The sequence below is a fragment of the Arachis hypogaea genome, chromosome 7 (genome assembly GCF_003086295.3).
Source record: "Arachis hypogaea cultivar Tifrunner chromosome 7, arahy.Tifrunner.gnm2.J5K5, whole genome shotgun sequence".
Taxonomy (NCBI): domain Eukaryota; kingdom Viridiplantae; phylum Streptophyta; class Magnoliopsida; order Fabales; family Fabaceae; genus Arachis; species Arachis hypogaea.
The window spans coordinates 74632919-74646745 of NC_092042.1; the positions used below are offsets into that span (position 1 = coordinate 74632919).

Genomic DNA, 13827 nt, shown 5'->3' on the forward strand with positions numbered 1-13827 from the left:
TTAGATAATTTGTAAAAATTCAAAATTCTTTTTAAAAAATTATAAAAAATTAAAATTTTGTTAGTTAATATTAATTATTTTTAATTCTAAAAATCTTAATTTTAGAGAATTTAAAAATTAAAATTTATAATTTAAAATAAATAAAATTTTAAAAATTGACTAATATTGACGGAAAAAATTAGTTTTAATATTACTCTTTTTCTAAATATAGTGAATAAATCGTATCATTACAAAATTTGCTATTCCCTTAAATAACGTTTGTAAAGTGTGAACAAACGCAGAGCGGCGTAGCGTCACGCGGCAGGGAAGCGCGTGAAAGAGAGTGAGTTTCATTGGCGAATAGGCGAAGGAAATGAAGCTTTTCTCGTCTACTACTCCTTCCTTTCTTCTCTCAACTCTCTCTCTCTCTCTCTCTCTCTCTCTCTCTCTCTCTAAAATCCCCGTCTATTTCTCTCTCTCTCTGTTCGCAAGATTTTAGGTACGTTTCCGATTCCCAATTTTCTCTCTTCCTGTTCGATTTTCTTCCCTGTAAGTGCTTTTCTTTCACTGTTAATTGCTTTTCAAGAAGCTTCTTCAGTTCTTATTATAGTTATTGTTCACATTCACTGGGTTCTGGCACTCAAGTTTGGGTTCAATTTGTGCTATTTTGTTGGTCTTTAATCTCTTCCGTCGCGTTTCTCTTTGCTTAATTGCATATTCCAATGCGTGTTGTTCCCCAATTGGAGCTCCGCCGAGCTGCAATTAGGGTTCTTGTATTGTCGCTGTCATTTGTTTGCCAATTCCAATTCATTTGGAATGAGCTTGTCGTAATTGTTGACTGGTTATTAACGAATCCAGGAGTCTTTGTTTTTGGAACATTCTAAATGCAACCACTTGAATTGCAAGCTGGACTTTTATCATTTGTTTTGGATTTTACTTTCTTTTGTTTGCTTTTGTCGTTTGGGCAATGAATTTTAGGGAATTTGAAAGAAAGCTTGTTTGTTTTACTTCTTGAGTGATTCTATGGTAAAGTGGGATTTGCGGGTTTCTGTTGCACCATGTTTACTTGTTTTTGTTTGTGTCTGCATTATTCATAAGCCACTGCAGGGGTTTTGGAATGTGTATCTGCAATAATCTCTGTGAATTGAGCAGAAAGGACTTCTATTGATTGTATTTGTATCTTAGATTCTTTAGTTGTTGTTGGTTGTATATGTCAATCATTCTTTGTAATTTTTTGTGCCTATATGTATATATTGACATGGAAATTTGAGTAATTTTGGTGAAGAATGGTTTTTTACTCATGTTGCTGTTGTATTGCTTAGTCTCTTGAAGAATTCAAGGTGTCAATAGCAAAGAAGGAGAACTAATTTCTTTGGATGGGTAATAAACTTGGGAGGAGGAGGCAAGTGGTAGATGAAAAATTCACAAGGCCACAAGGGCTGTATAATCATAAAGATGTTGATCATAAAAAGCTGAGGAAGCTTATACTCGAATCGAAGCTTGCTCCTTGCTATCCTGGAGATGAAGAAACTGCATTGGATCGGGAAGAATGCCCAATTTGCTTTCTGGTCTGCTTTCTAACATACTTTACACATTATTGGTTTCTTTGTGTATTATTTAACGTATATAATGAACAAATTAATCAATTCATCATGCACAATTAAACTATAATTATGGCATTGGGATCACGTATATTGGGTTTAATTTATTTTTATTGACCTTTGAACCAAACGACTGAGGATGTAGCATGTCAGTTTTAGATATATATCACAAATTACTTGATCCAAAGATAAGGGAAAAAAAATATATGAGCTGTTTGTATTAAAGTCTTGAAAATTTAATTTTTGATTATGTCTCTTTCCGATTATCCAATTTGATGTTTCCCCCTTTTTCTTCTTAATTTAGTATTATCCAAGTCTAAACAGATCAAGATGTTGCACAAAAAGTATTTGTACAGGTATTATTTGGTTATTTATTTGTCTCTGGTTGTATGTTCTGTGATTACATTTATATGTAACCTGATTACTTTCCTTCTAGCAGAGTGCTTTTTGCAGATGAAAGTTCCGAATTCAACTCGGCCTACCCAGTATCCTTTACTAGTTTTTTCGTTCAACAATATGAATACATAACTCATTATTGTCTATACGACAGCTTCCTTCTCTTGTTGCTTTAGTATTAGAACTATTGCTTGCCTTAACAACACAAGATGTCCCTTTTGCAAAACAGCAAATTATGCTGTGGAGTATCGTGGCGTTAAATCAAAAGAAGAAAAGGGGTTGGAGCAGATTGTAAGTTATATCTACCATGAATATTGTCTAAGAATGCCATTTTTGGAAACTTTCACATTGAATCAAGTTATACGCCCTCATTATTTTTCAGGAAGAGCAACGCGTTATAGAAGCCAAAATTAGGATGCGACAGCAAGAACTTCAGGATGAAGAGGAAAGATTGCATAAAAGACTAGAAACAGGATCTGCCAATGTGAATGTGGCAGTTGCAGATGTTGAATACAGCACAAATGCAGGTAGCTATTTGAGGAAGTTCTTCATTTTGTCTGTATGTCTCTATTTGACTGATCATGCTAATAGAAATTATTCTTGTTCTCCCTTTCCAAATTGTGTAGCAGCTGCATCTTCAGTTTCTGTTGTTGAACATGAGGAAATTGTTTCATCTCAAGACTCATGTGCCACCTCTATGTTTAGACCACCGCCTCCAACTGTGAGGACCAATAGGTAAACCAATTTCCCAAATTTGCATGATATGTTCGATGTTTCTATGTCCCATATTTTCTCACATATGGTATTAAATACCTAAAAATCAATGAGGGAATGAAAATCAGTTGACATGTCTGATTTCTTGAAAATGGTTTGAGGATTCTTCTTGGTGTTAGATTTTCCTATGAGCATTATATCAAGTATTGAGTCCAATATTAAAAATAAAAAAAAAAGGAAAAACACATTATCCTTCCCGAACTAGTCCGAATAGGTGATTGAGCCTACCATGTCTATGATGGGTTGGATTCATAAACCATTAAGGTTATCTTGTGACCTATTCTCAACCCACTATGATCGCAACAATACCAAGTGCTATTATATAGATTGCATTTGTCTGTGTCTAAGCTTTGGATTCAAATCATAAATTAATGAAACACTTGGTGTAGGTTCGGTGTATAAAATTAGTATTGTAATAACCATTATTGGCCTCACTTGTGTCAAAAAGTATCAACCACTAAGTGTTATTATGTATTGATTGGGTTGATATTTTTACTATCCATAAAATTTTCTGATAATGGTTGTGTTTTTATTTGGATTGGGAATGAAACAAACATTTCTAATATGATACAAGTAAAATCTACTTGTTTTTATAGTTTGGTCTAACAGTATAAATACATAACAAAATATTTAGCATTATGCATTGTTGCAAATGGTAGATAATAAGTAGAATTGATGATTCGAGTAGAATTTACCACTGTTTATTTGTATCAGACATATATTACTATCTGCTATTCATATAATGGTTTCTGCATTGGTATTAGACAATCCTAGCCTGCATGGTCACATCCTTCCCTTTTTTTTTGTAATAAAAATTTCTCCTAATTGAGTATGTGTGGTATCACAGAATGGTATAAATGATAATTGTAACTTTTTTACTCCTTATCCATTTTAATCATAGACTGGCCTAACTATTTTCTTTATCACCCTATGCAATGTATGTAGTATTTGATTTATGTGATCTGTCGTATTCTGCCATGTCCAAATCTAACTACTTATGAGGTTTGTATCCTCACGTTCTAATTTTGCATTGAATACCTACCTGTATGATGTATAATAGGCAGAGCCCCATCTCTATATATTTGGTCATTTTCGCTGATGCCTTGTTGTCAACAAGTATTAAATACTTGTATCTTGTTCACATGGGTCCTTTTTTATGTTTTAAAATTACTTTGCGGACACCTAATTTTCTTTTCGCCGAATGCTGTAAACTGCAGAGATGATGAATTTGATGTTGATCTTGAAGACATAATGGTCATGGAAGCAATCTGGCTTTCTATTCAGGTGAAATTTTTGTTTGAATATGCTTACCTTCAATTTTGATTGAGTGTATTAAAATTCAAGATAACCGCTTCCCTGTTATAAAAATGGATGTTAACAACTTTGTTTAATAAATCTTCTAACCGCACAGTTTATTTTCTGGTGTCATGTTGTCAATCAATTTTGAAAATTTCCACTTGCCAGTTATTTTGCTTATGGAAAATGATGAAAATAAGTAAGGAAGTTCTTCCAAAGGAGTGCAATATCCTCTGTTTTGCATCATATTCTTTATGTTATGCTTAAAGTGATTTTAGTGTGAAAGAAAGATGTGAATATTCAGAATTGATCTTTGTCTCTAGCTTGCATGTATTCATTTAAATGTTAATCCTTAAATTACTGCAGAAAGGATTCCTTCATATTTATTTATTTTTTTTATTATTTAATCCCATGCCTTTTATTGGTTATCATCCTTCACTTTTCACATAAAAAACTTATGGCAAGGTTGTCAAGATCAAGATCCTCTTTAGGATCAGGTAGTGAGGGAAGCGTGAGAGCTTGCAAGTATTTGAGTAATAGATTGGAGTGGTAGAGGGCAGATTCTGGAGTAGAGTGAGAATAGGCTAGGAGAGAGGCTGGCTCTCTAATATCAGCCCCTATCTTTCTTTTTCTACTGTTCTACTGCTTCATACAGTACTTCTGCATTTTTCTGAGTTCAATAAGAGTACAAGGGTGGGATTACCTTAATCCACTCTGATTCTGTTGAGCTGTGTGTGCTCGTAGATTTCATTGACTTAAAATATGTACGTTACACTACAGGAGAAAGGCAAGCAGAGAAATCTATCTTTCCCCGATGTTACTTCTGGACAATACGTAGCTGATCCTCACTATGCTTTACCTGTCATGGATCTACAGACTGGATCATCCTCATCCCCGTCTGGCGGTCTTGCTTGTGCCATTGCAGCTCTTGCTGAGCGTCAACAAGTAACTGGAGATTCATCTACAATCTCCACCAGTGAAAACACATCATTTAACACACAAGGTTCCAGAAGGTATTATAACAGGATTGGTAGAGATATGGTTAGTTATACACCTACAGACAACCTCAATGAGGTGCCGACAAATGATACTGTCATGACTAGGGGTCATGGTGAATGGGACATAGTTCATGGACAGGAGGTGGCTCAAACGTCAACTAGCTATGCCAGCTCTGCTGCAGCTGAAGATGGTGATGAGATATCGTTGCCACAATCTGGGGACATTGATGGAGGCCTTCAAAGTACTACAAACCCCATCGTTCCCGAGAGTTTTGAGGAGCAGATGATGCTAGCTATGGCTGTCTCTTTAGCTGAAGCTCAAGCAATGTCAAGTGGACATGGTGCTTCATGGCAGTAGTTTTTGGTCGAGGTACTGTTCAATCTTTGTTGAAAGTCATGATGCTTGTTGTGGCTATTTGGCTGGCTGAGTCTTGCGTTGGGAGTTTAAGCAGATCACACACGTGTGCAATGTGTTCGATCAGGTAGTGATTCTCTCTTCTCATGCGAATCTATGTATATAGATGTCAAAGGAAAACTATTAATTCCAGTTGATCAAAGCTTGTTGCTTTATGCCATTTTTTAGAAAAAAAAAAGTGTTTGATGCCCTGTGCCTCCCTCCTTATTGGTTTTCTGTATATAGTTTTATAAAATTTCAATAGTTTTTTTGAAAGATGTCTTTTCATTCTTATAGTAACATGCCACATTTTAGACAATACAATGAGCAAGAAAAGAAAATCAAATTTCTACGGCATATCTTAGTAGTCGTTTGGCCCTAACCAAGGGAGTAGTGGATCTGAAACTATGATAATGGTATGTTCATTAGCCAAAATAAACCTTCCTAATCCCTCCTCTGAGAAAATAACAAAATAAAATAAAAACGAAAATCTCATTGTTTCTCAGTGACAGATCTAAATTCTCTTCAAAATTAGCATCAAAGTAGTATTCAGCAAGTGTTAGAGCGCTTTTGTAAAGCAATTTTTTCTTTGGACAATGAAATTGTCCATATTCAGGTTGATGACTGTAGTAGTTGACAGATCTTGTTACTATCCCGTTATTTGAATGGAACATTCCTCGTGCAGGGTATTTTGGAACGTGTAAACTTGATTATTGAGATGAATTTAGTTTGGTATAAACTTCTAATTAAATTTGATTTAAATTCCTTGATTTGGAATGCACTTGTAAGAATGTTGAAACTTATTTATTTATTTATTTATTTTTTCTGGAGCGGGGTGCTTTGGAGGAGGGAGGGAAGGAAGAAGAGGGGGAGGGATAGAAAAGAGAAAATATATATTTGGTATGATTTACTTTAGTACTTTTGAACAGAAGTGCGAGTTAGTTGAGCAGTTAGAAAATTAGTTGGTTAGAGTTAGTTTAGCAGTTAGAAAATTAATTAGTTAGAAATGCATTCTCTCAATCACAAGAATTGCTTCTCATTCTGACTCTAACCTACTCGGTTCTTCCAACCTCTGTTGCCTCCAATTTAGTTCATTTTGCTGCATCCATAGAGTGTAACATGGCTAGTTTCACTAAAATAGAACTGCATTTGGTGATTTGGATTTCAATTCTATTTAATTAATTAGTTCTAAAACAAGGAACTGATTTCAATTCTTTGATCTAGTTTAATTCCGTCTGGGCGCATCCATTTAGTGTTATATTCCTGGATTTTTTTCTTAAATAAATAAAATAAATATTTTATTTACCGAAATAAACAATCTGTAGTATTTTTATCAAAATGTGTCCTATATCTAATTTCGTTTACCGTGTAAACAAATTTAATTTCGTTTACAGTGTAAACAAATTAATACTACATGTATTTTGTTTACACTATAAATGAAATAAATGTATTTTGTTTACACGGTAAACGAAATAAAGTACAAAACAAGAAACGTGTATATTTCGTTTACAGTGTAAATGAAATACATGCAATATTAATTTGTTTATATGGTAAACAAGATACATGAATAATTATGACGTATACAGTGTAAACGAGATATTTAACGGCAAATTTTCAGCAGCTATAAAAGGATGTGCAATCCTTTATATTTTTCACAAACATTTCACTACTTCTTCTCTACCTCTTTCTTTTGAAAATAAACCAAAATGTCAAGTAGTAGTGTGGATATTTGGTTGTAAGTATATATCCCAACTGTCATATGAGAAACAGTGATAACGAGGTGATATTTGAGTGATAATCTCATTCTGTTACGTATCTTGCGAGTAAATTTTTTATCCGAGCTAAAAAGTCTGATATTCAGTAGCGTTGGTGATAGCGGGAGAAAATAGATCGGAAGGGTGAGGTATAGGATGCTAGCATTGATGGGAAACAGAATTTTTCGTTTTTGTCTATTTTGGCTCCATGGCGACGAGCATGTGTGCTTGATGTTTGACATCCATGGGAGAATTATGGCAGAACAAGTGATGGAGTTTTCTGCGGATGTTGGTGATGTCAGCGGTGGTGGATCTAGACAGTCGGACTTTGTGCAGGATGACTCACCTCTAGCACCACAATTGATACACGTGGCTAGCCCAGTGGAGGACATGGACGTTGACGGTGAGGACTCAGACGAGGAGTATATTGCGAATAGCAATGAAAGTGGTTCTTCTAAAGATGATGACAAGGAGGAGTTTGTACCGGAGACCCCGGTGAGCCATCACGTTGGTATCTTTTGCCTGTCCTGTATCCAATTCTAGCCTTGTCATCCGTCCCCAATCACTATCATACATTGGATCTGGATGTGATGGAAGAGAAAATGCATTTTCCAACACGGGTGAAGACGATTACAACTTAGACGGTGGTGTGGAATTTCAGGTTGACCACATATGCAAAAGCAAAGATGCAGTGCTGCAGACAGTCAAGAATTACAGCATTCCTAGAAGTGTTGAGTACCGAGTTCTAGAGTCGAATCAATTGAAGTGTCATGTGCATTGCCGACAATATGAATTAGGCTACCCTTGGAGTTTTCGTGTTTCTCTTTGACAAAATCTCAGATATTGGTAAATTCAAGTTTAATTGTATTTTGTATTCTCAATTATCATTGTTATGCTTGTTGTACATGTCAATCACGGTTGTTCTATTCTGTTAGGGAGGTGCGTAGGGTAGGAGAAGCGTACACGTGTTTAGCCCCTACTATGTCTCAAGACCACCGCAAGTTGGACAACAGTCTCATTTGCTGTGTCATCCTGCCATTGATACAATTGAGCCCATCCGTCGGCATCTCTGTCCTACAAGGTGCAGTTAGGTAAAACTATCACTTCAAACCCTTGTACAGAAATGTCTGGATAGTGAAGCAAAAGGCAATTGCGCAGATATACGGTAATTGGGAGGAGTCATACATTAAGGTGTCTAGGTTGTTGCAAGCACTTCAGAGTTGTTGTCCCGGAACGATATGTGAGATCAATGCTGTATCGTACTATGATAGACACGTAATAGTGCGTGATTGCAGCATGTTTGATAAGGTATTTTGGGTTTTTCCTGCCTGTGTGGAGGCTTTGGTGCATTACAAGCTGTTCATCTTCATCGATGGCGCGCTTGTATGGCAAATATGGTGGTATTTTGCTTATTGGGGTGGCACAAGATGGTAACAGCAATATCCTTTCTGTGACCTTTGCAATTGTCGAGTCCGAGACGATCGAGTCATGGTCTTTCTTCCTTACTAATCTGAGGTGACACATGACCCTATAGAAAGGCCTGTTGGCTATTTCTGATAGATCTCAAGCGATCATAGCTGCACTGAGAGCAGGCGATAGTGGTTGGCATCTTCTTAAAGCGATTCACGTTTATTATGTCCGACACATGGCGGCGAACTTCATGTCTCGTTTCAAGTCTGCCGAGGGAAAGCAGTATCTTATAAATGCTGCTTACAGTCCAAGCAAGGTTGGGTACGAGTGGTACATGGATGCATTGAGGGGTTTGTCGTGGGAGATGACGAATTGGGCTAGAAGATTCAACAAAGAGATCTGGCTCTAACACTGCAATAGCAAACGCCGATTTAGGCACATGATGACGAACTTCTCTAAGTGCATGAATGCTGTGCTCAGAGGTACATGCTATCTACCAATTTCAGCCATCGTGCGATGCATCAACGACAGGTTGCAGTAGTTGTTCATTAGGAAGGGACGAGGCGCAGATGCACAACTAACCTTGTCGCTGGTGGAGGTGAAGGAGGGGGTGGTGGTAGTGGGGAAGGCGGTGAGTCACCCTGGTCATCTGGGACATCACCGTACTCCTCCTGTTGGTGATACTTCGCCTCCTTGTTGGACTCTACATCCAAGCGCTCCCTACGAGGCATAACACTGTCCCTCCGGCTCCTCCGCGCTCCCCAACACCCCTGTCTCTGCAGGTAGGCTGCCGGGTGTCCAGCCGAACCTTTCTGACCCGCCTACGACGGTCCGAGACGTCCATAGGAAGGTCTAGGACGTCCTGAGATTGGCTGGCAATAGGCTGCATGTCTCTTGGTAAATCCAACAGTCTTGGATCATCAAGCACATTTTGCTCCACAAGTGTTTAACACAGCAGTGCAGTCGATACCAATCCCAGTACCTCATCCTACAGTGACTGATCTAATTTCGGATGCCATTGCAGGACTCTCTGCTCGGGTTGGTCCCTACACTGTTGTGTCATGCCAATCAACCTGTAGACAGATGTAAGAATAACCACAATTCACTTAGTTGCAAATGTTATTGAATTACGAAAACGAAGAAAAGTAAAACCAAACGGGACAGTTACATCATAGCCATCAAATACATGTAAATCTGTCGCTCAGGTGGACACCACTTAGGAAATCTCTGGTAGATCCAAGATACAGCAGAGGAGTGCATCCTGCGATGTCTGTGGTGGAGCGGTGTGTTGTAGAGTATAGGGAATGGTACGTCCGTGCTAGCACCGCAGAACTCCAGGACAAAGAACGACACCTCTGAAAGTCATCTGGCAGTGGGAGCCACTAGAGATGGACCGTATTATTGGACTTATCAGTTATCAGGTAACCCCGGATCATCAACAGTATGTAGCACCTCGTGTACTGTCGGAGGGTGGAAGGATCATTAATATCGGGCATCTGTCGGACATGCTCCAAAAGCCATGTCAGCTTCAAGGAGAAAGACTCCTTCCTCTGCGCTCTCTACTGCAGCACTACAGGAGACCTGTCACGAGTAGCCGCTCAACCAATTCCCAAGCCTCTGTCCTGTACCATGTATGGAAGTCACAAAAGCCTCCACCAACGGGTTCTCCATTAGCGTGCATCCCGAGGTGGTACGCGACGTCTTGGAAGGTGATGGTGCAATCACCCCCAAGGCAGATGGAAGGTGTGGGTCTCTAGACGCCAGCGCTTCAAATGTGCCGTGATTAGGGAGTTGTCAAACGCGAAATCTTTGAGGGGCATGGCGTTGCCGAAGCAAGCCTCCCTCGGGTAGGGGACAATAGCGTCCGGTGGTAAGAGTGTGTGACTAACTCTCTTGGGAAGTAGGCGAGACTTCTGGTAAACAATAAAACACCCGAATCAAGAATGTGTAAATCTATAAAGCTATAAAAATTTTAAAGTAAATAATCCTATCAACAATCGTTTACATAACAAATTAATTTGAATTATAAGTAAACTAATTTAACAAATAACTACATACATTTACATTGTAAATTCATTTAAATAAAAATATTTACTTAAGTAAGAATAACTAAATTAACAAACATCTGTATAATTTAATTTAAATAAAAATATCTAAATAAAAAATTCGTAACCAAATTAATAAACGTGTTTATAATTTAATGTAAATAAAATTAATTAATTAAATAATTAATAACAACATTCATTTTCCATCTTATTCATAAGCTAAATTATGTAAAACATTTACTTAAATAACTCACAACAAGTACACCATCAACTTAATAACTTAATTTAAGTCTTAAACAAATTTAAATTGAAAAACCCAGTTACTTAAATGTTAACTAAATAGAAACATTCACATCTTCTTACATAATTAAGTTTACCAAAATTTTTTAATAACACTATTTTAATAACTAAAGTCATAAAAAATATGCTTAATAACCTACATTTTTTTTTTCAAAGTTAGGAGTGAGACTCGAACCCACAATCTCTAGGCAAATATGTAAAAACTACGCTATTTGAGCTATAGCTTATTGGCTTTTATAACATATTTTAAAGGAAAACAATTTAAATAAACATTTAACTACTAAATCCATGTCAAAGTATACCTAACATCACACTCTATCATTTAAACCATTCCTAACAATATATTCATATGTCTAACAATTACTGCATACTACTTTCATAAAAGTACCTTTTACTATGGCAACACATCTATGCTTTAACATAAACATAAAACAAAGAATAACACCAACCTCAAAGTCAGCTGCCCCCGCAATGTGTTACGTTGCATTCAGTCAGTTGATGTTCGTATCGTGATTATCATCGTGCGCCATAATCTTGAAGTAAGTCCTATATTTGATTAGAGAAGGGTATAAGTGGGAGAAAATTGAAGAAATGGATGGTTTAAGGTACAAACAATTGCTGTGGACGAAATACATATATGTAGGCGTCGTCTAGTCTTATTTCGTTTACAATGTAAACGAAATAAGAGTGTTACACACTACGTGCACAAACGTGATACGACCACGTCGTTTTGTGTCTTATTTCGTTTACAGTGTAAATGAAATACATATAATATTAATTCGTTTACACTGTAAACGAAATAAGACATTACGTATTTTTGAAAAAATGCTATGAATTGTCTATTTTGGTAAATAAAATATTTATTTTATTTATTTAAAAAAAAATTTATATTTTTTTATTGGCCAATAAATTATTACATACACAAAAAGGAATTTAGATCTCTAACATGAATAAGCTAACTATTCATGCAAGTTTTTCATTTTTAATTTTAATTTTTTATTGTTTTATCAATCTATGGCTGGCATAGAAAATGTCAAGTTCTGCAAATCAGATCAGTCATTGAACCAACAAAATTAAAGTTTAAAGGTTTAAAAGTTTAGTTTAGTTTTAACCGAGTTAAATTGAATTTAACAAAATAATATTTTTTTATATAAAATATATATAAATTAGATCGGTCATTGAACTAGCAAAGTTAAAAATTCAAAGGTTTAAAAGTTTGGATGAGTTTTAACCGAGTTAAATTGGATATAACAAAATAATATTTTTATATAAAATATATGTAATTTCCATTTTTTAATTTAACGTTTTAATCAATTTTCTAATAAAAAACTGGACTAGTTTAATTGGTTCAGCAGTTTTTTAATTGTTTTTTTTTTTGGAATATGGGAATGTTCAAATGACTAGTTATTGAATATTGATTAATCTGATTGTACCAATCATTTTGGTTCAGTTTATAGAATTGTTCGTGCTCGAAATGAGGTCATGACCTGGAGAAGTGGAGACGGGAGATTCCAACTTTCTCGAGTATAGAATCAGGTTAGGAGGACAACTTGCAAGGCACTTCGATGTTAAAGTTAATGGAGTGTGAGGTTGTAAGTGAGTTTTGTGTCTTTACCTAGTGTTGACCTTTTCCTTTTAGTCTTTGTCTTTTGGGCTTTCGTTTTTTCGACATTAAGTATTCATTATGGCACCTTATTTACTGGAATTCGGTGGTTATGAAATATAATGGCAAATCCTTTGTGGTATCTTGCTGTTATACCATGAAGTCGATTTATGGTCTTAATCACTTGGTCGGTTATGTTCTTTTTGGTCCGGAACAAGAACAATGAAAAATGTTTGGCGGACAATTATACCTGTTTGCTGTAGTTGGCATTCCTGCTATCAAAGAAATATAGCTTCTATCATGGTAAGTTGGTAACTTTATTGAGACGCACAAAGAATAGATAACTAAAGATACCATCAGGATTTAAGGTTGTTAGGAATAGCCTCCTGCTTGTGCCTAACTGAGTTGCAATGACGCAATTTCATTTTTTATTTCATATTCTTTTAATTGTGCCATTTATTTTCTTTTCAGTATTCACACAATATGATTCTTCGGAGAACTTTTTGGCGACAATGTCCATTAACTACTTTTTAGTTTCTGTAGAATAAAATATTCATATGAAAAATTTATTAAATAAAAATATTTTGATAAATAATTTGATATGATTGAGTTTCTTAGTTGATGCAAATTTTTTTATTTCATTTTTTTTTTGTCTGTAACGTAGGAAAAAAATGTTATCAAGGTCTCAATGAAAGTAGTATACGAACCTGAAGAAAGAGTAGACTATTTGGGCTTTGTATGTAATTGTCTTTGTATATAGATATCGGCTTGTATGTATCAAAGCGGAACAATACTTTGACTTTGAAATAGGACAAACTTGCAACCAAAAAAAAAAAAAAAGACATAGGACAAATTTTGATGCATAAATTTATTCCTTAAAAATTTAAATCTTTTAAATTTTGAATTTTATTTAAGAGAGTAAAGTATGATCTCTTATAATTTAATGAATTTATTTTATACATAGAACTAAAAAAAATATACAAAGATGAAAGATCATATTTCATTTTCTCAGGTAAAATTTAAAATTTAAAAGATCTAAATCTATTTTTTAAATATAATGATCACAGTCGGGTCAGCATTGCACGCCGGCAGTCTTGCTTGTTGCTTCTTGCCAGCATCTCAAAATAATGATTTGCCGTTGACTAAGTTGTACTTAATTAATTGCTATTCCTCCCTATTGATTCGGTAATTATGAAATATTAGTCACGTGAGTTTACAAAATAGCAAGACGAATATAATGTGTATCCCAAACATATAAAAATAAAGGATAAAAAATA

At 35.6% G+C, this 13827-nt stretch overlaps 1 protein-coding gene across 5 annotated transcripts; it reads left to right on the forward strand.

Annotated features, from left to right (window-relative positions):
* Positions 1 to 233: 233 nt before the first annotated feature.
* LOC112703466 (E3 ubiquitin-protein ligase DA2L) lies at positions 234 to 12986 on the forward strand. 5 transcript variants are annotated; one of them, XR_011864146.1, is made up of 10 exons: positions 234 to 478; positions 1302 to 1547; positions 1885 to 1936; positions 2020 to 2065; positions 2186 to 2267; positions 2359 to 2503; positions 2603 to 2711; positions 3968 to 4034; positions 4827 to 5526; positions 12398 to 12986. XR_011864146.1 is itself a non-coding variant. In XM_025754921.3 (9 exons), exons 2-9 carry the CDS (start codon positions 1356 to 1358, stop codon positions 5400 to 5402), a joined length of 1269 nt encoding a protein of 422 aa, XP_025610706.1. In that variant the 5' UTR covers positions 234 to 478; positions 1302 to 1355; the 3' UTR covers positions 5403 to 5714. The 5 variants fall into 5 exon arrangements, 2 of the variants coding, with proteins under 2 accessions (XP_025610706.1, XP_025610708.1); XR_011864148.1 differs by having other exon boundaries at positions 2606 to 2711; XR_011864147.1 differs by lacking the exon at positions 12398 to 12986 and adding an exon at positions 6055 to 6194.
* Positions 12987 to 13827: the final 841 nt, after the last annotated feature.

Excerpts from the sequence above, each read along its gene's own strand:
- LOC112703466 (XM_025754921.3), top strand. The coding sequence starts at position 1,356 with ATGGGTAATAAACTTGGGAGGAGGAGGCAAGTGGTAGATGAAAAATTC. Across the intron at positions 1,937-2,019 it reads CACAAAAAGTATTTGTACAG|AGTGCTTTTTGCAGATGAAA; the intron begins GTATTATTTGGT and ends TCCTTCTAGCAG. Across the intron at positions 2,712-3,967 it reads CCAACTGTGAGGACCAATAG|AGATGATGAATTTGATGTTG; the intron begins GTAAACCAATTT and ends TGTAAACTGCAG.